The sequence below is a fragment of the Mesocricetus auratus genome, unplaced genomic scaffold, assembly GCF_017639785.1.
Source record: "Mesocricetus auratus isolate SY011 unplaced genomic scaffold, BCM_Maur_2.0 Super-Scaffold_100004, whole genome shotgun sequence".
NCBI lineage: Eukaryota > Metazoa > Chordata > Mammalia > Rodentia > Cricetidae > Mesocricetus > Mesocricetus auratus.
This window is the reverse complement of record NW_024429189.1, coordinates 58,816,551-58,843,471: the sequence shown is the minus strand read 5'-3', so window position 1 is coordinate 58,843,471 and position 26,921 is coordinate 58,816,551. Positions and strand designations below refer to the sequence as shown.

At 52.3% G+C, this 26,921-nt stretch overlaps 1 protein-coding gene across 2 annotated transcripts in view; it reads right to left on the bottom strand.

The window, feature by feature from the left end:
- Spi1 (Spi-1 proto-oncogene) overlaps positions 1 to 18,788 on the bottom strand; it is a 32,945-nt gene extending 14,157 nt beyond the window's left edge. Inside the window, exons 1-2 of one of the 2 annotated variants that reach the window (XM_021231955.2) lie at positions 18,675 to 18,788; positions 2,016 to 2,112 (exon numbers count right to left, since the gene is read on the bottom strand). In XM_021231955.2, coding sequence (XP_021087614.1) covers positions 2,016 to 2,043 — 28 coding nt within the window. In that variant the 5' untranslated portion in view covers positions 2,044 to 2,112; positions 18,675 to 18,788. Of the gene's footprint in view, positions 1 to 2,015; positions 2,113 to 4,520; positions 4,800 to 18,674 lie in introns of those variants that run through there. The other variant, XM_005064938.4, reaches the window with a different exon arrangement.
- Positions 18,789 to 26,921: the final 8,133 nt, after the last annotated feature.

Here is a 26,921-nt window from a genome sequence, read left to right as displayed (position 1 = left end):
GGTGGCTGTGGTATCAGTGTCACTGAGACTTAGCCCTTAATCCGGGTGAGGGGAACAACTTGGGCTAATGTAGGATGAGAAAGAACTATGTCATCTGGATGTCACCCAGGGAGTGGGTATTTCTCAGACACTTTGAATACATTTTAAGAACAAAAGAGGGCATTTGAAAGCCCTTCTAGAACTACGTGTCTGAAAGAAGCTCATGCCCTTGAGGTGGATTTACCTCCCCCTAGGGCACACTTCCAGGAAGATTTCATGCTGGAGGGCAAGTGAAGAAATCGTTCTCAAGGTATGGCGGCCGTGCATAACGCCCCGAACTGTGTGACAGCCCTGGGTGTGGCTGTCAGGTGTGAGGTCTCCCTCAGCTGTGTCTCTCTGCATTTCTCTGACCTTGAGTCTCCAGATGCAGCATGCAGGATCTGGAAGCCAAGATCCATTTCTAGTGGCCTGCTACCTTCTCACCCAGGTTCCAGTCACTAAGGATCTGATTCCTCTCCCCTTCACTTGCTGCAGAACAAGGCTGGGTTTGAGTGGACAGCTGGGGCCAGGTTTCTTCCCTACTTCCAAAAGAATCGGGGGCCTTGGCGTCTGCCCAAAGCGGATGGTCAGAGGCTTTCTCTTGACCCAGCATTGTTCAACCAGCAGGGAACTGGAGAGATGGCGGTACCGATTGGTGGCCCTTCTGGCATCTAGCAGGAGATTAAAAAAATGTTGCTAAGCCTCTTATGAACAGAATTACTAAGCTCCAAATCTCAGTAGTGGCAACTGAGAAAGGCCACCAGCCACACAGTAAGGCAGGTAGGCTCACTGAAGGGAGTTTTGGACCTGGGTGACCTTTGTACAAATAAATCATCATCGTGACAGTCATTGTGAGGCCTGTGCCTGCCTAGGGCTGAACTGAGAGCCTAGCAGTGAGGGCAGAGTGGGCTGGGGAGACTGTAGCATCAGGACACAGTGTTGTACGGCAGAGAGTGCAGGAGGAATGTGGGTGGATCCGTGTGGACCAAATGATGGCTGGAATCCTATGTGAGCACGTGACAAGAAAAGAGAGGAAGAGGTGGGGTTATGGTCAGGAAAAAGAACCAAGCACGGGGTAGACTGTCTGGGTAGAATCACCTGGCCTCGTCAAGTCACTCAGGCTCCTGACCTATCTTCACCTGCACAGGTCTAAGCCAGATGGGATCTCAGGGTTTGAGAGGAAGTGGACCAGACACCCCATCCCTAACCCAGAAATGATCTCCAGTTGATAACAGCTCACGAAGGAAAACTTGGTTTTCTTCAGTGGAGTCACTAGGCATATAAGCAGTAGAAACAAACAAACTCAATGGTACCTCTGCAGGGGTTTTGTCTCACAGTGTCTGGGCCCCCCCCCTTTTTTTTCAGCTTATGGTCTTCCGTGTTTGTGAATGTGTGTGTCTCTTTTTTGTTGTTGTTGTTTGGTTTGGGTTTTTGAGACAGGGTTTCTCTGTGTAGCCCTGGCTGTCCTGGAACTCGCTCTTGACCAGGCTAGCCCTCACAGAGATAGTGTCTCTACATTTATATGTGTTTTTTGTGCTTTTTCTTTGGCCCATTTTTTCTGTTTGTTTAATTGTTTTCTCCTATCCTGGTTTGCTTGTTTTATTTTACCTTATGCTTAAAATGCCTATTTGCTTTCTAAAGAAAGAGAGAAAGATAACGTGCATATTTGGTATTTGGATGATGGGGAGGTAGGGAGAATCTGGGAGAGTTAAGGAAGGGGAAATCACAGTTAGAACATACTGTATGAAAATAAATCTACTTTTAAAAAATCCCCCAGAATCAGACAAGGTAAATGAGAAAGACATGAAATCTGCCCTTGACACAGGGAAGATGTTCAATGATAAGGGCCAGGACAGAAGCGCTACGACACAGGGATGAGGTGGCTGCCTTCATCTTATTCTCAGAATCCCAGGTAGCCTCAGGAGTCGTCTCTCCAGCCCCGGGCATACTCAGCACCCAGTCCAGGCTGGGATGAGGTATGGGGACAATGTACTCACCGCTGTGACTGTCTCCATCGCTGCTCATAAAGGAGTAGTAGTCTTGTGTTTGGCGTTGATATAGTTCAGGTTCGTAAGCAACGAGCTCTTCCGATGGCTGCGGAGAGAGGAAGGTATCAGGGCCTGGACTGTTGAGGACACTCCAGCGAGATTTTCAGCTATGTTTGAAGCCCACAACCTCCCCTGCCTGAGGCACCTGGGAACAACCCAGCCACCGCTTAGAACCCAGAGTGCTCAGGTATACAGGGGGTTAGGCAAAGGCAGGAGGTTCGGGAGAGTGTGATAAGGCAGTGGTGGGATAGTGAGGTCAGAGGTCAGCAGGTCAGGGGTGAGGAGAGGGTGCAGCCCCTCCTCTCTTCTGCTTGTCTCCATAGCATGCTTACACCCAGGCCTGTGGGGACATGTTGCTCTTTCCCACGCACCCTTCCCCCAACTGTGCAGATACTCCTTGTGACGCACTTATACCCAAACCCATATGGGGACTCACTCTCACAGGTGCACACACTCACTCTTGGGTTCCTGTCTGTATTTCACACACAGGCGTGCTCACCCTCTCGTGAGCCCCACATTTCATACAACTCTTAGGACCGGTCACACTCATAGACACGCCACTGTGCAGCCACCCAGCAGGCATACATATAGACTGACACACATGTGCTCACATAGGATTCCAGCCATCATTTGGTCCACACGGATCCACCCACATTCCTCCTGCACTCTCTGCCGTACAACACTGTGTCCTGATACTACAGTCTGTCTCCCTCACTGCTAGGCTCTCAGCTCAGCCCTAGGCAGGCACAGGACATCACAGTGACTGTCACACTGATGATTTATTTGTACAAAGGTCACCCAGGTCAGTTTGTCGAGCCAAGGGACAGAGGGCCTTGACTGTCCCTTCTCCCTCAGTGTCTTTGATGGAAGACTCCCTGCCCGTTACTGTCTGCCCCTCTCTCTCTCCCCCCTCCTCCTCGTACTCGCCTTCCTGCCTTTCTTCCCTCGCTCCTCTGTCTTCCCTTCTCTTCTCCCTCTGCCTCCTCCATCTCCTTCCCACCCTCTCTCACTTGCTTGGGCACAGGGATATGAACACCGAGCTTTCCGGACAGTCATCCGGCTTCTCCCCACCCCCGCAGAGTGTGCCCAAGGATTGCACAACAGTTACTGCGGCCTCTGGGGCTTGCTTGGTGGGCCGGTGCAGCCTTGGGAGCCCACCCACTCAGGAGACTTGGATGGCCTCCGGGGCTGGAGAGAGAGGCTAAGGAGCTGGTGTAGGAGCTCAAGGTCCTCCTCCCCTTGCCTATTTCTGCCTGGTGTTCAGGAGAGAGAGGTCAAGGGTCAGGGAGAGTGACTGTGCTTGGGGCAGAGTGGACGCTCTCTGGGACAACTTCTATTGCCCCAGCACCTTCTCCATCCCGGGTGGGGAAGGAGATCAGGATGAGGGTGAGGACAGTAAGTCTGGCCAGCCCTGTCTCCTATACGGTGAGGGTGCCAGGAGCTACCCCCTTCCCTAGGTTTCCAGGCAACACACTGGGCCCGGCCCTGTTGGGGGACGTTGGCTATGATGTCAGGCCTGGGGTGCCTCCTAGGGCGCTAAGGTCGGGTGGGGTAGAGGAGAGATGTGCCTCTAATTCGGGAAAGCTGAGTCAGGTGGGCAGGCACTGCTCTGCCCTTCCTCATTGTCCCAACACCTCCAAGGACAGGAGACAGTCAGAGGGTTGTCTGGAGGCACTGTGACTGCGGTCTACCTAAAGCTGCCACTGTCACTGAAAACAGGAGATTTGCCCACCTGCCGTGCCTCTGACTTGATCCACCCTAACCGCCGTCAAATACTCAATCTAGGTCCTGCTCCAGCACCAATCTCAGCCCCAGACCCATCCTTCACCCAATGTCTTCTTGAGCCCAGCCCTGGCCACATATCTAGCTGCCATATTTCTACCGTATGCGCTGCTCCTGCCCAGCCCTGGCCACTGCCCCAGACTCGCGGGTCCATGTAGGCCCAAAGCCCAAATACTTGGATAAACAGCCACTCCTCTATGCCAGGCCCCAAACGGAATGTTGGGGACCCATGGGTGACCCAGAGTTCTGCCAGCCTTTGTCTCAGGAGCCCACGGGTCATGGGTTGAAACCTTTCCTGTTGCCTCCGGTGGCCCCTAGGCCAGTCCAGATCGCCTTATCCATGGCCTCCCAGTAGCCGCCCTCACCGTCTTCACCCCAGTACCCTGTCCTAGAGCTTGGCCTGCCACGGAGCCCCACCTATAAATAGATGTTCAGGCCCCACCGATCACAGCCCCACCATGGGGCCAGCCGGCAACCCTCAGCCCGCCAGGGCATGCTCGAAGGAAGCCAATGGCCCCTCGCTGGGTCTCAGGCCAGCAGCTCCGGGGAGGAAACACCGACTTCCCACTGATAGGGAGCCGGAGGGCAGCGGGTGGGTTGGTGGGTTAGTGGGCAGATGGTCACACATCCCAGGGCCCCAGGCTGAGCAGGTAGTGAAGCCCCAGTACTCACAGGGGGGACGAGGGGAAACCCTTCCATTTTGCACGCCTGTAACATCCAGCTGAGCTCCAAGTTGGTCAGATCCCCTGCCTCGGTGGGGATCAGTGCGGATCCCCTCAGGACCGGGTGCCCCGTCGGGGGGCTGGACGGTCGTGGGTCAGACGCAGGGCTCAGGCCTGCCCCCTGAGCTACAGGAGCCCCGGGTGAGCCCCCTCCCTTGACATTGCAGGGCCAGCACAAGTTCCTGATTTTATCGAAGGGCCTGCCACTGGGAGATAGTCCCCTTGGGGTGACATCACTGCCCCAGCCCGTTTGCATAAATCTCTTGCGCTACAGGAAGTCTCTGGCCGGCTGGGGCAGGTGGTGCTCAAAGGGCTGCCCTGGGAGGTTCTGGGGCCAGGCCCCCTGCCCGGAGGAAACTGGGGCTGGGAGGGAGAAAGGCTAGCACAGCCACCCAAGCCTCTGTTGGCCCAGTCACCAGGCCTTCTGAGGTTGCCCACCATTCTTTCAGCCCAATAATAACAATGTTTTCTCAGACCCCTACTGTGACCGAGTCATCTCTTGGGGGTCAGAATAGTGACAGCACGGGGTCCCCAATTTCTAGGGTGAATCTGGAGGGTGGAGGACTTTGTTCCCAAGGTTGCCAGATTTGACTCTTCCTGTAGGCCTTGTAATCCCTGCTAGGTCTACCTAAGCCAGTCAGGGCCCACGGGGGAGCTTGGGTCTAGCACCTTGAATCTCTTTCCTGCTGCCTCAAGTGGGCTTCCCTTCCACCTGGGAAGGGCCTTGGCTTTTCATATCCTCCCCTCCCAGCTAAGTACCACAGCTGCTCCCAGGTCCCTAGAGACAGTGTTCCCAGCCAGGGTTTCTCAGGGTCCCCACCCCTGGATGCTAATATCCATCTGGTCTTCCTAGTTTATAGCTCCTCTTTGTATGTTCACCCTCTTATCTGTTTTCCTCTCCTTACCTCTTTCCGATTGTCTGCTCGCCCCTCAACCCATCACACCAGCCATACATTCGCTCATCTGTCTGCTCATCCAGCACCCGCCTACACATACATCTCTTCACCTAGCCTACATATCCATTCATCGTCCCCCCATCTTTCATCTCCCTGTCTGTCTATCCATCTACTACTCCACTTCCATCCGTCCGTCCGTCCACCTACCCACCTATCCATCAGTCTGTCTACTCATCCACTCATTCACCCCCCACCCATTCACTTATAATATCTACCTATCCATTCATCCAGCCACCCAGCTGCTATTCACTGATCTGTCTGTCCACATATCTATCCGTCCGCGCATTCATCGTCCCAAAGTCAACGGAACTGCAAGCTCTATGCTGAGTCCTGGGAACGTAAAAAGGTTTCCTGCCTTTCAGAGATCCAGTGTAGAGGGCAGAGCAATGAATAATAAGGTCCTACACGCTCGTGTGCACACACAGACACACACACACACACAGACACACACACACAGACACACACACAGACACACACACAGACACACACACGCGCACACACGCACACACACGCACACGCGCGCACACGCGCGCACACACACACACGCACCTCTAGTGACTCTGCTGTGTTGAGGGTCAACTTCTTGATCATTCAGTTTCCTCTTGTTAAGCTTTAATCTCTTGTTCTATATAAAAGCTAGCCCGACCCCTCCTCACATCCCAGTGGTTTCTCACTGTCAGCAAAAAGCCGGAGGCTCCCTCGTGTGCTTTTTTGTATCTACACTTGGGACTCCCCACAGGGTCCAAATGACACATCCTCAGAACCCCTAGGAACCAGACTCAGGCCCCTCCCTAAGATGAGGGAGTGTAAAACTGTACCAGCCCTATTGTAGTTCCTCACTTCCTCATCAAAAAGGCCAAGCTCAGGTGATGAGATTATAAAGGGAGAGTGGCCTGGGACATGAGACCCCAACCTTGTCTGATACGTCCTTTCATTAATCCATTGTTTTGGATTGATTTTATTAAGGCCTTGCTTAAGGTATCCCTGGCTAGCCTGGAGCCAGCTGCATAGACGGAGCTGCCTTCAAGTTTGTAGTCACACTCTCAGCTTTGCCTGGACAATGCTGGAATTCCAGGTATAAGTCCCCACGCCCTGACCTCTTCCTTCCTTCCTTCCTTGCTTCCTTCCTTGCTTCCTTCCTTCCTTCCTTCCCTCCCTCCCTCCCTTTCTCTCTCTCTTCCTCCCACCCAGTCCCTGTCTCCTGCTTTGATAGGGTCTCTAACCCAGACTGAGAATGACCTTGATCTTTCGATCCTCCTGCCTCCACTCCATAGTACTGAAGATGTGAGCCACCACACTCAATTGCCCAGTTTATACAGTGCTGGGGATTGAACTCAGGCCTTCAGGCATAGGCAAGCAGTCTGTCAACTGAGTTTCATCCGCAGACCTTGACTTGTGCTTATTCATTTGTTCATCCATCCATTTTAACATTTTACGTAGTGTCTTCTATGTGCTGGGCCTATAGAGTCACACAAACATGAATGAGGCCTGTATGGCCCCCGGGAGTTCACGGGACTATAGGGAGACATGCAAACAGACTGTGGGGCTTGGGGGACAGGATGCAAGAGAGAGAGGCAGTAGGTACATGTAGGAACAAGTCATTTAGTAAGTGTCACTGAAAGGACATCCTGGGAACAGTGTGCAAGGGATATCACAAAATGTGTGCCTGGCTGAGGAGGCAGCCTGAGCAGAGGCAGGGAGTTAGGAAAGAACCTGGAGCAGTCCCTGCCATCGCTGTGGCCAGGAGAAAGGTATGATGGGAAGGCAAACACCCTTTTGTGCTAAGCCCAGGAGCCTGGGCTGAACACAGGGCAGAGTTTCTGCTGGTTCTAAGCAGGTAATGTGAAGTGTGATCACAGACAGGAGGCCAGGTAAGCTGTGTTCCCAAGACCCAAGGGCCTCCGGGAAGAGAAACATATTCTATTGTCCTGGGTCTGTCCAAACCCAAGGATCTGGGTAAGCAGTTCATAAAAGAGATCCAAGGGTGGCCAGAGAGATGGCAGGGTGGGTAAGAGATGGGTTGCTCTTGTAGAGGACCTAACCCAGGTGGTGGCTCACAGCTGTGTGTAACTCCAGTCCCGGGAGATCTGATGTCCTCTTCTGAGAAACACGGTACACACATATACATACACATAGGTAAAACACTTGTCCACATAAAATAATAAAATAAATCTCAAAAAAAATTTAAGAAAGAGATAGCTCCAGGGTGGTCGGAAGATGTCTCAATCCTAGAGTATGCGCTTAGTATTCGCAAGGTCCAGAGTTCAGCTCCTATGACAAAACAGACTTCGTGGGGCCCACACTAAAGCTCTAGAAATGTGTGCACTGGCTCCCACCGTCTGGATGACAGTATTCTGTGGCTGAGTGAGCCTTCCACTTCTCCTCCCAAAGGTCCCCCCAGGCCTCTTCTCCTCTCACCTCCGGGGACCTGCTGTGATTAAAATCCTAGATCCCAAGGAAGCTCAGGCCAAGCCTTGCACCTCACAGGGGGAGCCCAGGGCCCACAGGAAGACATCTAGCCTGACTCCAGTCTCTAAGAAACAACTGAGACCGCATTCACTGTGGTGCTAAGCAGGGGGCATTCAGGAGGTTGAGTTAGATGCATCCTCACAAGATGTTCTCAGTTTGCATTGTTTACCAGGATGCAGTCCTCTAATCCCGTCATAGGTTGTTGGGTATCAGTTGATGCTGTGATAGTTTTAAATCATGAGCAATAGAGGAAATCTGCTAATGAACAACCCAAGTTAACAGTGCCTTTAAAAAGGAACTTGGGTGAGGTAATAACTCAGTTGGTAAAGTGTTTGCTTGCAAGTATGAGGATCTGAGTTCAATCCCAGCACACACATAAAAAACCCGGCATGGTGGTATATCTTATAAACTCAGCATTGAGGAAGTAGAGGCGGGTGGGACCACCTGACCAAATCAGTGAGTTCAAGGAAAGTGAGAGATCCTGTCTCAACAAACAAGGTAGACAGTGTCCTGGGAAACTACCTGAGGTTGACCTCTCCTCTACATACATGCACACACATGTACATGAGTGTGTGTACACATACATGCGAACACATGTGCGCATGCACGCGCGCGCGCGCACACACACACACACAGACACACACACACACACACCAGGGAAAACTGTTGGTTTAGGGGTCTGTTCTCATTATGGATGTCTCCTGTGATCTCATGGGACTAAGGCAACAACCTGTTAAGGTAAGGGCCAGGAGATCTGTGACCCAAGCAGGTCACACAGCTTGTAGGTAGAGGACTGGGCTCTGGGCAGGTCCAGGTTTTCCAGAAGGAGGAGGAGGGCTGGTACTGCAGGAAGGGAAAGAGAAATAAAATACACAGGTCAAAAGAGAGAAGTGAGAGACAGGCAGCAGGCGCCTCAGGTAAGGAGGGAGGGAGAAGAGGGGACACAGAGGAACAGAGGAAGATGGGGGCCAGGGGTGAGGGGGCCTCAGAGAAGGAAGCACACCCCGGCCCCTCCTCTCCAGCAGAGAGGGTCCTGGACTTCCTGAAGGTCACTAGGTGCCTCTTGCCCGACTCAGGAAATTGGTTTGGAACAAAAAATATTGGGACCTCCAGGGAACAAAAAAGAAAACAAAGTTTTAAATTGTCTTTATTTTGAGTTGATAATGCAGACGTAGATATAGACTTGAAACGGCGTATCCCAGATTCTCCTGCGCAGCTGCCTCACCAGTCACATGACCCTCCCTAGGATCGTGGTTCAGTCCTGTGCAGCGTTTACCCAGAAGGTAGCAGCACACTGTGTTTGTGATGGTGTGAAAGAGAAACGCTTTCAATAGAAACTCTTGGTGAAAGCCAGGCGTTGGTGGCGCACACCTTTAATCCCAGCACTCGGGAGGCAGAGGCAGGCGGATCTCTGTGAGTTCGAGGCCAGCCTGGTCTACAGAGTGAGTTCAAGGACAGCCTCCAAAACAATACAGAGAAATCCTGTCTTGAAAAACCAAAAAAAAAAAAAAAAAAAAAAAAAAAACAGAAACTCTTGGTGAAGAAATTCAGACTTTGAATGTCAACCTTTTCTCGGCCAAGCAGTACGCAGCCTGAGACTCACTCTCCTGTGGGTACTGCTGACCTATCATCAGCTGATCATGTGTGCCGACATGGCTGCTGAGCCAGGATGGGAGGCAGGTTAAGTACATCCCATGCGTTGTTTGAATTATGCATCTGTACGGGGTAGTCATGCGCACGCGAGTGCAGGTGCCCTCAGATTTCAGAAGAGGGTTTGGGTCCTCTAGTACAGTGGTTCTCAACCTCCCTATATAGTTCCTCAAGTTGTGGAACCACATCGTTTCTTTGCTACCTCATAACTGTGATTTTGCTACTGTTATGAATCGTCATGTAAATATCTGATATGCAGGATGTCTGATATGTGACCCCCAAAAGGGCCAAAAGCCACAGGTTGAGAACCCCTGATCTAGAGCTGAAGTTACAGGTGATTGTGAGCCACCTGATGTGGGTGCTGGGAACTGAACTTTGGCTCACTTCAAGGGCAATACACACTCTTCACCGGCAAGCCATCTCTCCGGTCCTTTCTTTTTTGGGGGGGGGCCGAGACAGGGTTTCTCTGTGGCTTTGGAGCCTGTCCTGGAACTAGCTCTTGTAGACCAGTCTGGTCTTGAACTCACAGAGATCTGCCTGCCTCTGCCTCTGCCTCCTGAGTGCTGAGATTAAGGGCATATGCCCGAGGCACTTCTTTGGGCGGGGCGGGTTTCTCTGTGTAGCCCTGGCTGTCCTGGAACTTGCTCTGTAGAGTGGGTTAACATCAAACTCAATAGATCCTCCTGCCTCTGCCTCCAAGTGCTGGGATTAAAGGCGTGTGCCATCGTTGTCTGGTACGCATGCATTTTTTAATTAAAACATATCGTATGTGTCTATGAGTATTATGGGAGCAGGTGTGTGTGTCATAGTCCAAGTGTGGAGTCCATTCTCTTCTACCATGTGGGTTCCCAGGATTGAACTTAGGTTGCCAGGTTTGAGTAGCTAATGCCCTTCCCTGCTGAGATATTTTGCCAGCCCTATTAAATGCATTTTTGACCTTCAGCATTTTATATGATTTACCAGAATGTTGCCTGGCAATACCAGAAGAAAAGAATGTAGTTTGCTTAAAATAAAATAAAAAACAGGGCAAGTGGGATATCTCAGTGGTAAAGGCACTTTCCACCAAGCTTGACAACGTAAGTCTGACCCCTGGGGCCCACATGGTAGAAGGAAGGACCGGCTTCCACAAGTTGTCCTCTGACCTCTACACACGCGCATGGCATGTGTGCACGCCTCCACCCCAATGCCTTGATGCACAAACACTAAATATGCATAATTATTTAAACGTATTTATTTTGTTGAGATAGTGTCTTGTTATGGTTATTCCCAAATCCCTGGGCTCAAGTGACCCTCACTCTCATAAGTAGCAAGGACTGCAGCTGAGGGCCTACTGCAGTGTTAGATAGAGTGCTTGCATCGAGTTTGATTCCCAGGTACTGAAAAGCAAAGCAAAACCAACTAGCTAGGCTACAAATGTCACCACACCCAACTGTGTGTCTGCAGATTAGGGGACACCATTCTTAAACAGAGTACATAAGATATTTACATGCAAAGACCAATTGTAAAGTTAACACCTAAGAAATCATTACCCAGGTCAAGACATAAAACATCAGGGCTGGGAATGGAGCACCGTGAAAGACCCAGCTCCCTCTTCTTTTTGATACTAGGGACTGAAATCAAGATCTCATGGATACTGACAAGTGCTCGTTCTGAGTTACAGCCTGGCCCTGTCTGCTCTTCCTTATAAATATCTCAAAAGTAAGTTTTACTTACTTACTTACTTACTTGCTGAGACTATATGGATCTGGTTAGCCTGGAACTCAGTATGTAACCCAGACTGACTTTATAATTCACTCATTTTCCTAACAGGTTTTAATTTTTATAGGAAACCTGCAGAAACTTCGAGCATTGCTTCTTTCTCCCACGTTGCAATGTGTTGTTGTGCTGCATTTCTGGAGAGTGTCTTGTGGTCACAGTTTCTGTAAGCAGGTCCTTATTAATTTGGGTTATTTATAGACTTTTTTTTTCTGGCCTTGAACTCACAGGTCTTCTGTTCCTGCTTCCTGAATGCTGCAGTTATAGGCTCTCAAGGTTCTGCTCAGTCTTTTGCTGTTCTAACTGGGACTGCAGCCGAAAAAATACCATAGTTTGAACACAAGCAGGGCTATGTGTAGCAAAATGCCTAAAAGTTGAATTACGAGGGTCAAAGGGCAACGTGTTTTTAATTCTGAGAGAGGTGATAGACAGATAGATACTACCTGTTTCCCTTAACTAAATTGTACCTATTTATCATCTTCTTAGCAGCACATGACAGTACGGCCCCGCCACCCTGGACGAGAGGGTGGCCTGCAGAGTGACAGGGGCATCAGGCAGCTAGTGGTTGTGTATCCCTTTGCCCCCTCTGGGCTGGTGGCTGATAGGGGTGCGCAGGGTGCTAATGCACTCACAGAGTAGGTCAACAACAGGAAACCTGACAGGATTCCTAAACTAGAGACAAGGCATGACCCCCAAGCTCCCTGGCCTTTCTCCTCAGCCCCAAGGGCTGAAAAGTGAGGGAATTCTCCTTCCCACTTCCCTACCCACACGTCCCCGGGAGCTGTGACCAGATGCATGTGAAAACTCAGGTCTCGTCGCCAAGGGCTGGGAAAGCTGACCAAAAAGAGCTGAGCCCATGCACTGAAATGGCCGTCTTGCAACTTCCTCTCATGGTTGAGACACTGGGAGAGGCTCCTGGGGCCCCAGCCCCAGCCTGTGTTGCTTGGGCCCCTCAGAGCTCCCCAAGCTTTGGTCACAGCACCAGGCTGACTCTTGAGAACATTAAGAGAGTCAACAGATACTTACTTGGTTCTCTAGATGCCAGGTGACCAGAAGAGGCAGGGACAGAGAGATGGTAAACACAGCAGATGGAAGACTTTGGTAGAAGCGAACAAGCCTTCCTATGGAGAGAGCACGTAGCTGGGAAAGGGGCTCAGATGCTGGGGGTTTGAGGTATTAAACGGGACAAGCAGGGCAGATGGGCAGATTTGAACAAGGCCTGGAGACAGGTGATGGAATGAACCCACTAGGTTCCTGGGAGAAGTGTTCCAAGCTGCAGGGCCATCCAGGGTCAACACCTCAAGGCCACCAGACCTAGGAACAGCAGAGCAGCCCCAAGAGTAGAACCTGTGGTCAGAGAGGAGGGCAGATGAAGCGGGGGAGGGAGAACTGGAGTTTGATTCTGATCGTGGGGCACAGTGGCAGGTCAGTCTCACTCATCAAAATCCATTGCTTCCCTTACTATCCTCCTGGTATCAGGCAGCTGAGGCTCTGAAAGTGGCTTGCATCTTGAAGAGTTCCTCAGTCAATCCAGAACAGAACAGGCAGGAGGAAAAGCCTCCAGGAAGTGCCTTTTAAGTGCTGTGAGCAGTTGGCAGTTATTGAGCGCCTGCTGTATGCCAATGTTAACTCATTCTGCCTTCCTGTGGGTCTATGAGACAGGCCTTATCAGTACTGTTTCTCAGGTAAAAGAAAGGAGGCCAGAGAGGCCAGGGCTGTGCACAGGGCACACAGATGGCCGGTGAGTGGGACCAGAGGCACCTGCAGCTGAGTAGGGCCTGGGCCTCTTGTAGCTGTCCCAACTCTAGAGTTCTTTTGTCCCTTCCTCCCTGAAAGTTTTCCTTAGCTCTTGCCTGTCCAGAGCTGAAGCCCACACCGTGTTGGGGCCTCCTATCTGGGAGTCCAACTAGCCCCACCCCCATGCCAGCCAGAAGCCACTACTCAACATTCCCAGAACCTCTTTCTCAATCTCCCACAGGCGTTGCTCACAGGCTACCCCCTTCCACACCCTAAAGAACACTCTCTTCCCAGAGCTTCACTCCTCCGGACTGCCCTTTTCCAGTTTGCCCTATCTCTCCCAAGCCTTAGTTTCCCCTCCTGTTCTGCTCCAGCCCCCGGTCCCCTAAGCACCAGTGACCAGGAAATACAAATCTCCAGATCAGCCAGCCACATGCCTCTGACTCTTATTCTACCCCGGCTCCTGCTGACCAGGCCTGCAGATGCGGAGCTCACCTCCTGGCCACATCACTCAGCCTCGGGTACCTCAAACCCACCGCCACCCACAGCGACTTCCGTCTGTTCACCACGGGTAGCACCACACCCCCAGCTTGCTCACCGGGGACGGGAGCTGCTTCCCCACTCAGGCCCCCTCCTCTCTGGAGCCCCCTCTATCATCCCTCCCAGTGCTCCCCTGGACCTTTCCCCCCGGATTGGCTGTCAAGTTCCTTCCCCTCTCTGGAGCTCAGGCTCAGCTAGCTGTAAAGAGAGGCGTCAACTAGAACCACTTCCAGCCTTGTTTCCGAGACTAGAAGCCCATACAGTGCCACCGCTGCTTCCTGAGGCCTGCGGAGAACAGGCGCACAGCTCAGAAGCACTCAGCATGACTCCTGTCCGTGTCCCTCATCTTCTACATGGCTGAGAGCAAGGAACCTACTTCTAGGGACCTTGGGCTCTTCATCCCCAGATGCGAGAATTAATTGACGCCTCTGGGTATGGAGTTGGGGGTTTCTCAAGACTAACTGAGGTAGTGAGCACACTCTGTGTGGGACATACGAGCCGGGCATCCCAATCTGGGGAGGAAGACTTAGTCGCGTCTCCAGAGCTCAGCCTCTTGCTAAGCCCTTAGTCTTTTGAGATCCTGAGAAAGGCCGCCAGAGCTGGCAGAGAAGAGCTGGGAGATGGCCTCTCTGTGCTGTTGGACAAGTCCCCTACGGCAGTGTCTCTGAGCAGTCTGTGCTCAGAAAGGGAAGGCCTGATCTGGAGCAGCGACCCTGTGACTGGATGAGTGGGCTCTTTAGAAACAGGGAAAACTAAGAATGAAAGAGCTCCCACTGTGGGCTCAGCACGCCCATCATTTTAGTAAGCCTACGGGCAGGAGTTCCTTCCACTTTGTAGATGAGCAATGGGCTCATTTGACGCCACACAAGTGGAAGGGGGCAGGCTCATCCCCCCTCAGATTTCATGTTGGCTAGGAAGGTGGCGTGTTACCTGAGGTTGTGTGTTTGCGTTTTTGTGACGGGGTGAATGAGGGCCGCTAAGTGAGGATTCTGAGTTCTATTTCCACTCTATGGGGCCTAACGTCAGTACACAGGCCTCCCCGCTTGGGTGGGAGAGAGCCCAGTACGTTGGGCCTTGAAGGAGTTAACTTTGTGAGGGGCCTGAGTGAATCAGACACTCCGCAGGCTGCAATGGAAATTCCCTGTGCATGGCATGTGGTCACCCAGAAAAGGGAAACGGTGCTTTTCGGAGCAGAGGACAAAGGGGGCTGGAGCCTGGGAGCAGACGCCTGCCGGGGTGGGGCCGGCCAGGGTATTACACACAAGGAGACCAGGCCTACGGCTCCGTCCAGGCCCATGGCTCCGTCCAGGCTCTGGAAAAAAAGGAGGGAGCTGAGGGCTGCCAGGCCAGGCCTGGTCGTGCAGCGGTTGTGCCGAGGGCCTTGGTGGGCGGGTAGGAATTCAGCAAAGTCTAGAGCAAAGAAAGGCACCCAGGCCACAGGAACCCCGAAGCTGAGGCATGGGGTGTGACTCAGCATGGATAGCCCATCTGCCTTGCTTTCCTGTCAGACATGGACCATCCCAAGAGGCCCCTCTCCTGTACCCCCTTCCCCCACGCCAGACAACACTCACTGCTCCTGGCTTCCTCCCACGGCCTTCTCTTGAAGCTCTTGGGATTTTGTAGCTCATGTGCCTTCCCCGGTATGGTTTTTCCAGGGTCAAAGAATGAGACTCACTCCAGAGACACTGGGTACCTGGCACGGGGCCAGCGTGGCATAGTAACTCAGTGTCTGTGAGGATTCTGAGAACTGGAGTCTGAGGCTCAGAGAAGCCAGGCAGGACTCAGCTGATGGTGGAGAAACCAAGTTCAGGCTAGAGCCTTCCTCAGCCAGGACTTGGGGAGAGAGGACTGAGCGAGAGAGGGCCAGGGACACTGGGCACGGGCACGTGGCCAGGGAAGGTTAGCAGGCTCCATGGTCTAAGGCTCACAGCTGGGGAATGTCTGTCCTGCCAGGAGACTGAGGAGTGAAGGGGCAGGCTTGAGAGGCAGGACCTCAACCTCTGTCCTGACACTTTCTAGCAGCGTGCCCTTAGAGCCTCGGTTTCCACTTGACGATGGATAATGCGATTGTTATGTCTCCAAGACAGACAGACAATTGTGAACTGTGAGCCTCTGTACCAGTGTGGGGAGGCTGTCTACCCTCAGTAAGGGTTTTATTTGTTTTTGAGACAGGGTCTCATGTAGTTCAGGCTGGCCTTGATCCTCTTGTACCTTCTGAGTGTTGGAATCACAAGTGTGTGCCACCACAACTGTTTCTATGGTGCTGGGGACCAAGCCCAGGGCTCTGTGCCAGACAAGCCCTACCTACTGAGCTCTCTCAGCCTCCGAGTAATGGTTCTGTGTTGCCAGTGGTTTGTCTTTGGAGCCTTCTAAAGTACCAACCTGCCCACTAGTTCCTAAACAGTGCTGGGATCACACAAATATTTGTGACCCTCACAGGCCTGGCCTGAACCCCAACTTCACAGAGTAATGGCCAGGTCTTCCTGCAGAGAAGCATGTTATGAGGGCCCAGGGACTCCAGTACCACCCAAGTCCACTAAATCTCTTGATCCCAAATGTCCACCGTGAAGGTTAAGAACGGCCAGAGAAGCTGCCCTTGGGCAGAGGCCAGAAGCACGGTGGCGGCCATTGAGGTTGGACCTTCTCCAAGCAGAGAGGGAACCGAGAACTGAGGGAATGTGTCTATGCAGGCCAGGGTGGGCTGGCGCTAGGAAAGAGCTCTTTGGAGCTCTGGTTGTTGTGGTCCTGGGATGACAATAGACCCCCAGGAAAGTACTGGGGGCCGGGGGGAGGTTAGAGGTCACTGCGAGGTGCTTGCAGGGAACCTAGAGCTGACCAGGCAGGGAGGTTGGGGAGCTGTGCGGGGGACGGAAAGAGGAAGCCACGCGGAGAGGGGGCTGGGCCAGTGGGATGGAGTGGGAGAGGGGGCTGGGGGTTGGGGCCACTTCGGCCGCCCACTACTTCACTTCTCCCGGTTTCGGTTTGTAAATGGCTGCTGGCTCTGGCGCCGCACGGGAGGAATGTGCCCTGTCCCTCTATGACCTGTGTCCAGTGAGGCTCGGGCCCTGGCAGATGCATGAGCCTGAGATTTGAGGATCACAGGCAGCCTTTGGTCGGAGTGGGTGGATTCTGGTGGGCCCAGCTCTGGGCAGTGAGACCTGTGGTCACTGAGGTAATGCAGCTGGACCGGAGGAGCCGCGGAACTTGATGACCTGGCCAGATGGCGCTTATTTATAACTGGGCCTCCATGGCCAGGGCAGCTGCTGGGTCGCCAACTCAGCACTAGGGCAGGCCCAGCACACGGAACTGTGAAAGCCAGGCTGCTCCGATGCCTCTTAGCCTGAGCCTTGGGGTCAGGGGACTCCAAAGTTTCTTCAAATGGGACCGCCTCCGCTGTGATTGGCAAATCTGGGGGTCGGAGGGGAGCTTCCTATGGGGTACACATCTCAAAACATCCCAGACCAACAGGGTGGCTAGCTGGCGTGGTTCACAAACTGGTGCAGGGACTCAGCCTTCTGGAAGCCTGCTTGCTCTCTGTAGGCCCCAAACTAAGCAGAGTCATCCCCTGCTGTTCTCGAAATACCAGCTCATGAGCGAAACAACCAGCTTCGGGAAGAGGCAATGTCAACCTCAAGGCCTGCCCCCAGTGGCAACACCCCATCTCACCCCTGGCAAGCAGGCTGACAGCTGGGGACAGGAATGGATCTCTCCCAAGGCTCTTTCTGATCATGTCATATGGACCTCTATCCCTTCAGGAGATGGGAGCCCTGCAAGTGACCACTCATCTTCTAAGGAAGGATGTTAGGGGTGTCAAACTCTTTCCTAACGTCTGCAGGGATACAAGTAACCTTCTGAATCAACTAGATACCCACTATTGTCCCTCTGTCCCAATGTCAAACTTGGTCCTGGTGGGTCCCATGCACCTTACCCTCTTCCTATCTCTGCAATTTCCCTTTCTGCCAAGGTCTATGCCAAGTCCCACCTCTGGGGGGCTCAGCTTCAGTGCTGTCCCCAAAGCTGTGGCTCTGGGGATATGAAGGTCAGTGGATGTTGGAACTAGGACCAGTATAGGCTAGGGATTTTTCATCTCATGGCTGCCATGACACTATACAAAACCAGAAACCAAGGACTGAATATTGGAAGAGGCTGGCAGTGGCATTTAGAGAGAGTAAGAACGAACTAAACTCAGAACCATGTGCCCTCACCCCCAGCCTAGCGCTGTCACCCCTAGGTGCTGACCAGCTTGTCAGAACCATGGCATGCTTGACCTTTCCCTTTTGACAGAAGATATTGGGCAAGCCAAGACTAGGAGTCAGCGTGGGCAGGAGACTCATGCCCACCCACTGCCCAGATCTTTCGTTGGAGGGTGATAGGCCCCTCAGTCCCTTCTGGGCAGGGTCAGTGTGCCCAGCCTGGAGCCGCCCTGGCTGCAGCTGCCCCTGTTTCCACATCGGCAGCAGCAAGGCCGGTGCCTGAGAAAACAGGAAGCGCCCGGTCACCACAGGAAGCATGTGTGCACTGGCTCCCCACCCCCTGCCCATTGCAAAACGCCAACAGCCCTATTACCACAGGCACCACACAGGAGCTGGGAGAAACGCTCCTGCCACCAGGCCTGTGGAGGAGCAGACATAGACCCTGGCTTGCATGGGCAGGGCTTAGGGTGATGTCCCACTGTGACCTAGAGGAACCTAGACTTTTCTGGGCCCTCGGAACTGAGGTCATTTTTCTTCAAGGTTCTCAGCCCAGGACACAAACTGGTCTGAGCCAGGCCAACTGTGGCTGCCCTTAAATCAGAATCCATGTCTCACATATGGTATTTGAGACGCCTGGCCTTCAGACCCTGACCAAGACTCTTAGCCGTGAGCCTGTTATCCCTGTCACCCCAGGAAGCCTGCTGCTGTTGAAGCCAGAGCTGCCTCGCCCTCTGCCCAGACAGTATACTGCCCACCCTGGGGAGGCCAGGGCTCCTCCCATCCTACCCTGCCTGCCGGACTCACCTCTCATTCCTGGTCCCTGTGCCCTGCCCTTGGAAAGAGATGGCAGTCCAGTGAGGCCGAGGCCCGGGGCCTGGGCAGGCCTGTGTTCCTCCAGCCCCGGGGGACAGCAAGGAAAAGAGAAGAGAGCAGAGCATTTCATGGCTATAATAAATCAAAGGGGGAAGTCGGAGCAGGAGAAATAACAAACTTCCCTAGCCTGGGCACGGGGACCTGCCAGGCAGCAGCACGGGCACCCTGTAACCTTCCCTCCTTCCTCCTGCCTTCTCCAGCTGGCACCCAGAACTCTCGTGAAGCCTAACTCCTCACCTGCCAGGAGTCTACTCCCCAGGTATCTATCCACAACCCTCCTCACGGCTCTCTGGGCCACACACCCCTGACCAGAACACTCAGGTCCCAATTTCCTCCTAAGAGGCCCAGAAATCCCCAGGCTGTGCGGCTGTCCCGGAGGCACAGCACAGGTCAAGAAGATGGGTGGCAGAGCCACCACCTCATGGGACAAGGTGAGAGGTGGAGCATCCCGAGAACTGTCAACAACATACCCACGGCAGAACGGACAAATGGAGAGAAAATGCTAAGGCTGGGAACAGGCAGAGCTGGCCCTGCACTGTGGCAAGAGGCCAGACCTTTACCGAGTTCTCGTCCATGTTCTTCTCCCAACCCCCAACTGCCGGGAGTCCAAGGTGTAGACACAAAATATTCACAGAGTGTAGCCATGGTGTCTCACTGAACGGCCCGCTTAGGCAAAATCCTGGAAGGGGGAATTCTTTTATAAAAGAAGGGCCCCTTCCATCTTAAGAAGGATGAAGCCAAGCCGGGCGTGGTGGCGCACGCCTTTAATCCCAGCACTCGGGAGGCAGAGGCAGGCGGATCTCTGTGAGTTCGAGGCCAGCCTGGTCTACAAAAGCTAGTTCCAGGACAGCCTCCAAAGCCACAGAGAAACCCTGTCTCAAAAAAAAAAACAAAAAAAAAAACAAAAAAAAAAAAAAAAAAAGAAGGATGAAGCCAGGCAGAGGTGACACATGCCTTTAATCCCAGCACTCAGGAGACAAGAGACGGCGGATTTCTGTGAGTCCAAGGCCAGCCTGGTCTACAGAGCTAATTGGAGGACAACCAGGGCTACACAGAGAAACCCTGTCTTGAAAAACAAAACAAAACAAAAAAGGATGAAAACTTGTATGGAATTGTAAGATGAGGTATTTCGTATTTTTTTCTAGTTTTGGGATCTCCTGCGAGCCACGTCTCCACGACCAGGGGGCCCTCTCTTCTGCTCCGTCTCCACTGCTGAGGTACAGGCCAGGGGGCACCAGACTCCTCCACTGAGGCCTTAGGGTGTGGCAGACCCCCTCGTATCCAGTTCGCTCTCACTGTGAGCCACTTCTCCCAGGCCCCAGTGTCACAGCGATGTCTAGACAGCTGCCAGACTGGAGCTCCTGGAAGAGAGTGGCAGAGACTGACGTTCTTCGTCGCCTCGATTTCCTCCGCCGTGTCACCAGCAAGCTTGTCAGGCAGTGAGCCCTGATGGGGTGCAGGCTGTAGAACCAGACAGACCCTGGGCCGTGTGTCATGTAAGAGCCCTGATAAGTGAATTCATCTGCCTGAGCCTCAGAGTCCAAATGTGGAAAAGGAGGAATGCTTACTTCAAAAGTTTGCAGTGAGGGACAAACAAGGTTTGGAATGGGGCCTCTGGTGATCCTGTGGCCAGTATCACACCACAGTCTCCTTCCTGCCTCCTCCCAGAAATCCCCACTTCCTCCCTCCACACCTGACTAACTTAGGTGAGAACCCTGGCTCCCTGTTCTTCTCTGAGCACCCAAGGGCCCCTGGCCTTGCTCTGACCTTCCCTGGTCTGGGAGAATGCCATAGCCGGGTCTCTCAGCCCTCAACCAAGGGGCTCCCCTTGGGAACAGAGATCAGAGACCCCAGCTTCTGCTGTGGGGCCCCCGTTTCTCCTCACACTTCTCGCCCGCCACGTCTATTTAGAGGGCCTGCGGCCTTCAGCAGCCCATTTGCACATCAGCATCTTTGGTCCTCGAAGTTGTAAGATTAACCCCATTTTAAAGGTGAGAAAACAGAGACCCAGAACAGAGGACCCTGAAAGCAGGTGACCTAAGCTGCAAGGGTTGCTGGCTGAGTCCTGGAGCCCAGCAGCCCAGGACAAATCCAAACAACTCACGGGCAGCTCACTCTGTTTAGCGAATAACTCGGAGCCTCTGGACCCCCACCACTGCGAGGTCAGGGGTCATCTCTTCCCAGCTCTCCACTTTGGTCTCCTGCATCTCCTGATCCTGCCTGGAAGATGCCAGAGTTGGGGAAACTCTCTCGTGTCTGAGAGAGCAGAGATTACAAAATCTAACCTGAGAATTGAACATAGTGATACACGCATGTAGTCCCAGCACTTGGCAGGTGGAGACAGGAAAATCAGACAATCAAGGTCATTTTAAACTGCACAGCAAGTTCAAGACCAGCCTGGGCTACGAGACATTTTATTAAAAACAAAACAAAAACAAAAACAAGGCTTGTTTGGTAAAGGCACTTGCCACCAGTCCTGACAACCTGAGGTCAGTTCCCACCACTCCCATGGTGGAATTTGAGAACTGACTCGTGCAAGTCGTCCTTTGACTACCATATGTGTATCATAGTATGTACTTGTGCGAGCATACCCACATGACAACACACACACTCTCTCTCTAAATGTAGTGATAATAATTTAAAAACAGAATTTGAGGCCAGGCATGGAGGTGCACATCTTTAATCCCAGCACTCAGGAGGCAGAGGCAGGTGGATCTCTGAGTTCAAAGCCAACCTGCTCTACAGACTAAGTTCCAGCACAGCCAGGGCTACACAGAGAAACCCTGTCTCGGGAAAAAAAAAAAAAAGACAAGATCAAAACCAAAACCAAAACCAGAACCAGAACCAGAACCAGAACCAGAATGTGGAGATGTGGAGCAGCCTCCTGGATTCAGGGACCCCTTTTGCCTCCCCACCTTGGACATGTTCCAGAGAACAGCAGCGTGTAACTCTGGCCAGTGATTCTCTGCCTTCCCAATGCTGCAACCCTTCAATACAGTTAGTTCCTCATGTTGTGTGACCCCAACCATAAAATTATTTCGTTGCTACTTCATAACTGTAATTTTGTTACTACTATAAATTGTAATGTAAATACCTGTGTATTCCGACAGTCAAGGTAACCCCTGTGAAAAGGTCATTTGACCCACAAAGGGATGGTGACCCACAGACTGAGAACTGCTACTCTATAGGGTAACAGGCTGAGGGAGGCATGTTCCTAGGACCTGGACTCCAGGCATTGGCCTCAAACATGTGCAGATCTTTTTGGTTTGTTTATTTTATGTTATGTGTGGATGCTGTGCCTGCATGTATGTATGTGCACCACATGCATGCCTGATATCTTAGAAGCCAAAGGAAGGCAACTGGACCTCCTGGAACCCTAGTTACAGACTGATGTAAGCTACCGTGTGGGTGCTGGGAACAGAACCCAGGTTCTCCGCACGAGCTCCGGTTTGTTTTGATATGGGATCTGTCTATGTAGACCAGACTGGCCTCCAACTTAGATCTTCTGATTAAAGGAGTGTGCCACCATGCCTGGTCTCATTTCTGTGACTGAGAGCAGTCCCTGAGGAAGTAACTCGGCCCCTACAGTTGGGAGACACAGGAGGAAGGTGCCTAGCCTGGCCTGGAAAAGTCGTGCACGAGGGCCTGACTTCAGGAGCCTCTGATGGCCCTCTCCCAGCAAGCTCACTCAGCTTCAGAACAGCCGGCCAGCAGATGTCACTCCCACCTTAGCGGCAAGGGGGCGGGGAAGCTCCTCCCCTTTACCCCACTATACCTGCGTGGGCCATGAAGCCCCTCCTGTACAGCTCCAGTTTGGTTGCATTTCACAGAGGAACCGCTTAGGGCCGGGAACCCTGAGTGACAAGGTGGAACTTTGCTGGGCTGTGGCTCTTGGTACTCACTGGGCTTGGGGACCACTGTCTGGGTATAAAAGGAGTTCGGAGCAGCTGCAGCAATGCCTTCCCTGCTTGTCACCCTTGCACCTCCCTGCCCAGTCGCCTGGGTTGCTGGTCTCTGCAGCTCTTCGAAGCGGCGGATCAGCCCCGCGAGGCATTTCAAGGAGGCGCTGCCTGAGGAAACAGGACGTGGCCTCCTGTCCTAGTTTGTACTCCTTTTAGCCCTAGGAATGGCGTCCGCCATTCTGTGTTTATGGTTTTGTAATCTTTTCCTTACCCTTCACCAAAAGTTGTAAAAAGCTGAGGCCCTACAAAGTCTAAACCTGCTTGCTGTCGCGAGTTTGGTAAACCCCTTTCCTCTCCATACAATGGGGACCAATGAAGCCTGACAGTCAGGAAGGCGTGGCAAGGCCAGTGATGGCTTCGGGGTACCTCGGGCCCCCAAATTAAGGCAGCCCCAACTTAAGGGGACCTTCAGAGGGCATCCAAGCCGGCCTCTTCCATCCCACAGCGCTGTGGGGGAAGTAAGCTCCTACTTCCCAGCTGACAGAGCCGAGGTGGGGCAGCCTTGCTGTCACTTGTCACTTGTCCAGAGGCAGGGAGCAGGGTAGGCCCCATCCCCCAACGCTCCCTTGGGTGGGTCCGGCTCTGGGGCAGGTGGGGTCTCCTTCGCCCCACCGAGGCTCCGCCCCCGGTGGTAAAGGGTGCGGGGGTGGGACCATCTGCGTCCCCGCACTGTCTCGCCGCAGGGCCGACCCGGGCCTTATCTGCTCGGACAGTTTCCGCCCACCCCTCCCCGCCCCGCCCCGCCCCCACCTCCGAGCGCTCGACCCCAGGGCCCTGGGGAGTCGGAGCCGCGGCGCTGCTGCCCAGCGGAGCGGAGAGCGCCGGCCCCCAGCTGGGCGGCGGAAGTGATCACCCCCCTAGCAGGGACCCTTCCTGCCATCCTGCCCAACCCAAGCCCACAGGGGCTCCCCAAACAAGACTGCCTTCACCCCCAATGGGAGGATCCCCCAAAGTCCCGAGGGGCAAGGGAGCGGCGAGGGTCGTCAAGATAATAGGGATTCTGACTGGCACAGAAACACACAAACACACACATACGCACACACGCACACATGCACACACATTCCCGCCCAGCGACGCCTCTGCCCAGTGGTGGGAGGGAAGAGAAAGGCGAAAAAAAAACCGGAGAGAAAGTGAACAGAGAACCACAGACCAGCGATGTGTGCTCGGTACCCACAGGGAGGGAGCACACGCCCCACAAATTCATACAGCATCCTTGCACAGTCAGAAAAAGATCAAGGAATCCAACAAAGACACCTACAAAAGAGGAAAGGCATCCCGCCTTTAATACCATCACTCAGGGGACAGTAGCAGGTGGATCTCTGTTCTAAGCCAGCCTGGTCTACACAGTGAGTTCCAGGACAGCTAGGGCTACACAGGGAAACCCAGTCTTGAAAACAACAACTACAAAGGAAACACATACATTGCACATACATGGTCCAGCAAACACTGAAGGGCAAGGAGGGAAACAAAGACCATGAGATGCTGTTTTACTCCATTCTTCAGGCAAAATGACCTAGCCTACCAAACACGGTGACTGAGTCCTGACTCAGGTAATCCCTGCCAGGCAAAACAGACTGGATATGCTGTAGTGAGCTTTAGCTAGTCTGGGCCACAGCATGAGGCTGTCTGGACAAACAGCAACAAACGAATAACCAAATCCCCCAAAATAAAACCAAGTACATGCCCAGTAGACTCAAGACCACGGAAAGGGTTAAAACCAGAGTGGCTATGTTGCTGCAAGACAGAGCCCAGCCCAAACAGCTACTAGGAAAAAGCACCCGCCTTCCCTCACTAAGCTAAAGCTTAGCCAAGTCATAAGCCAGCCAGCATTAAGGTCCAGAAGCTATTACTGCCTGTGCTCCAAGACCATTATTCCCAGCCACGATACCAGCAGCAAATGTCAAGATAACCATTGACAGAGAGTGGAAAAATCCATGCCAGTGGATTGGGCTCAGTGCAGTATATGAATAATCCGAAACTGCACAGAACATCACAACTGACTTAGTGCCACAGTGTGTAATGAAAAAAGCCAGTTCCCAAAGAGAGGTGCCGCATAACGTCTTCATAAACAGCAGTGCTGGGTCCTCCTTATGCTGTTTCTACTAGAGATTATCCACTCAAAGACTCAACTGAATGCTGGAAAACTATTAGAACTCAGAAAATGGGGTTAGTTAAAAGGTATCAAAGGAATAGATTAGATTAATTTGCCTTCTTGGGACTGGAGAGATGGCCCAGTGGTAAGAGCACTTGTTGATCTTGCAGAGGACCTCGGTTCGGTTCCCAGCACCCACATCAGGTGGCTCACAACCACCTGTGACTCCAGCTCCAGGGGACCCAATGCTTCTGACCCCCTCAGGCACCTGCTTGCACACAACTCATGCAGGCACACATGGATATTCAAAACTATGAATATTAAAAAGTGATATTGGACATAGTGGTGCACACCTTTGTTTAGCCTCAGCTCTTGGGAGGCAGAGGCAGGCAGATTTCTGTGAGTTTGAGGTCAGTCTGATCTACATAGCAAGTTCCAGGACAGCCAGAATTAAGTAGAGAGACCCTGTCTCAAAACACAAAATAAATAAATAGTAAATAGTAAATCATTTTCCTTCTTGTTTGCTACCAAATTTTTCAAAGCTTAATGTCAAAGATTCGTTTAAAATATTCTCCCAAATGGGACTAGAGAGCAGGTTCAGCAGTTAAGAGCAATTACTACTCTTACAGAGGCCCTGGGTTTGGTTGCCACACCTACATCAGATGGCTCACAACTTCTTGTAACTCCAGCTACAGGGGGAGCCAATGTCTCTGGCCTCCTGGGCACCTGCATGGACATCATGTACATAAACTCACACAGGTACACACACATGTACATAATTTAATAGTTGTGCAGGATCCATACAAAAACAGTTGTAAAACTATCTAAATAATTTTTAAAAGCCTTAAAATAACTAACTTATAAGGAAATGTTGAATCAAACAACATTTGTTTGATGTGTGCACACCCACACCCATATATATGTTTTAAGAACTTTATAAACAGAAAAAGAGATGAGCACTGAACATACCTGTAATCCCAGCACTGAGGAGGCTGAGGAAGGATTATCTTCCAAACCTGCCTAGGATTAATGGTGAGACCTTGTTCAGAAGGAGACAGAGAGAGAGAGAGAGAGAGAGAGAGAGAGAGAGAGAGAGAGAGAGAGAGAGAGAGAGAGAGAGAGAGAGAGAGAGAGAGAGAGAGAGAGAGAGGAGAGAGAGAGACCAGTGGCAGAATTTTGCTTGGGATGCATAAAGTCCCAGGGTTGGATTCCCAAAACAAACAAAACAAAACCAGAGTGCTAAACATCACAAAATTCTGATTGCTTCAAGAAGGAGACAGGAGACAGGATTGTGTTCTACACATGCAAGAACATGTAAATAAACACAGAAATTAAAGACCCTGAAAGGAGGGTGTTGGTGGTGCACGCCTTTAATCCCAGCACTCAGGAGGCAAAGGCAGGCGGATCTCTGTGAGTTCAAGGCCAGTCTGGTCTACAGAGCAAGTTCCAGGACAGCCTCTAAAACAATACAGAGAAACCCTGTCTCGAAAAACCAAACAAAAAAAGACCCTGAAAGGGTCAAGGTGACTTGCATAAAAACATAATGATTTCACCCCAAATTAGCACACCTGGGGCAGGAAATAGAGACATTATTATATATATTTATATCCATACAGGCAAAGAAACTGTCTTTTCTAGAAGGCTGCGGCATTAACAGGAGAGGCCTGTGGGAGTAAAGGACCCCAAAGACTCAGGCACAGAGAGCTCCAGGATGGATACTTAGGAAAACCCCAGAGAAGAAGTCTTAGAAACAGGCTGAATTTGGTTGTTGTTTTGTTTTTCTTGAGACAGAGCTCCCTGTGTAGCCTTGGTTGGCCTAGAACTTGCTATGTAGACCAGGTTGGCTTCAAACTCATACAAATTTGCCTGCCTCTGCCTCCTGAGTGCTGGGATTAAAGGTCATCGTAGACAGCTAGGCTGGATTCTGATAGAGAGAGATGAAGTCAGGGTAAACTGGAGGTTTCAGCACGGGCAAAGGTAGAGGCTGGGCTCGAGGAGAGGCCTGGCCCCACGTGGACCAGTGGCTGAGCCTGGAAAGCTCTGCAGTTCTCAGAATGTGTGCCTTGGGACTCAGAAACGAAAGCCTCCCCAGAACTCTAAACCGGCAGAGTTCACTCTGAGAAC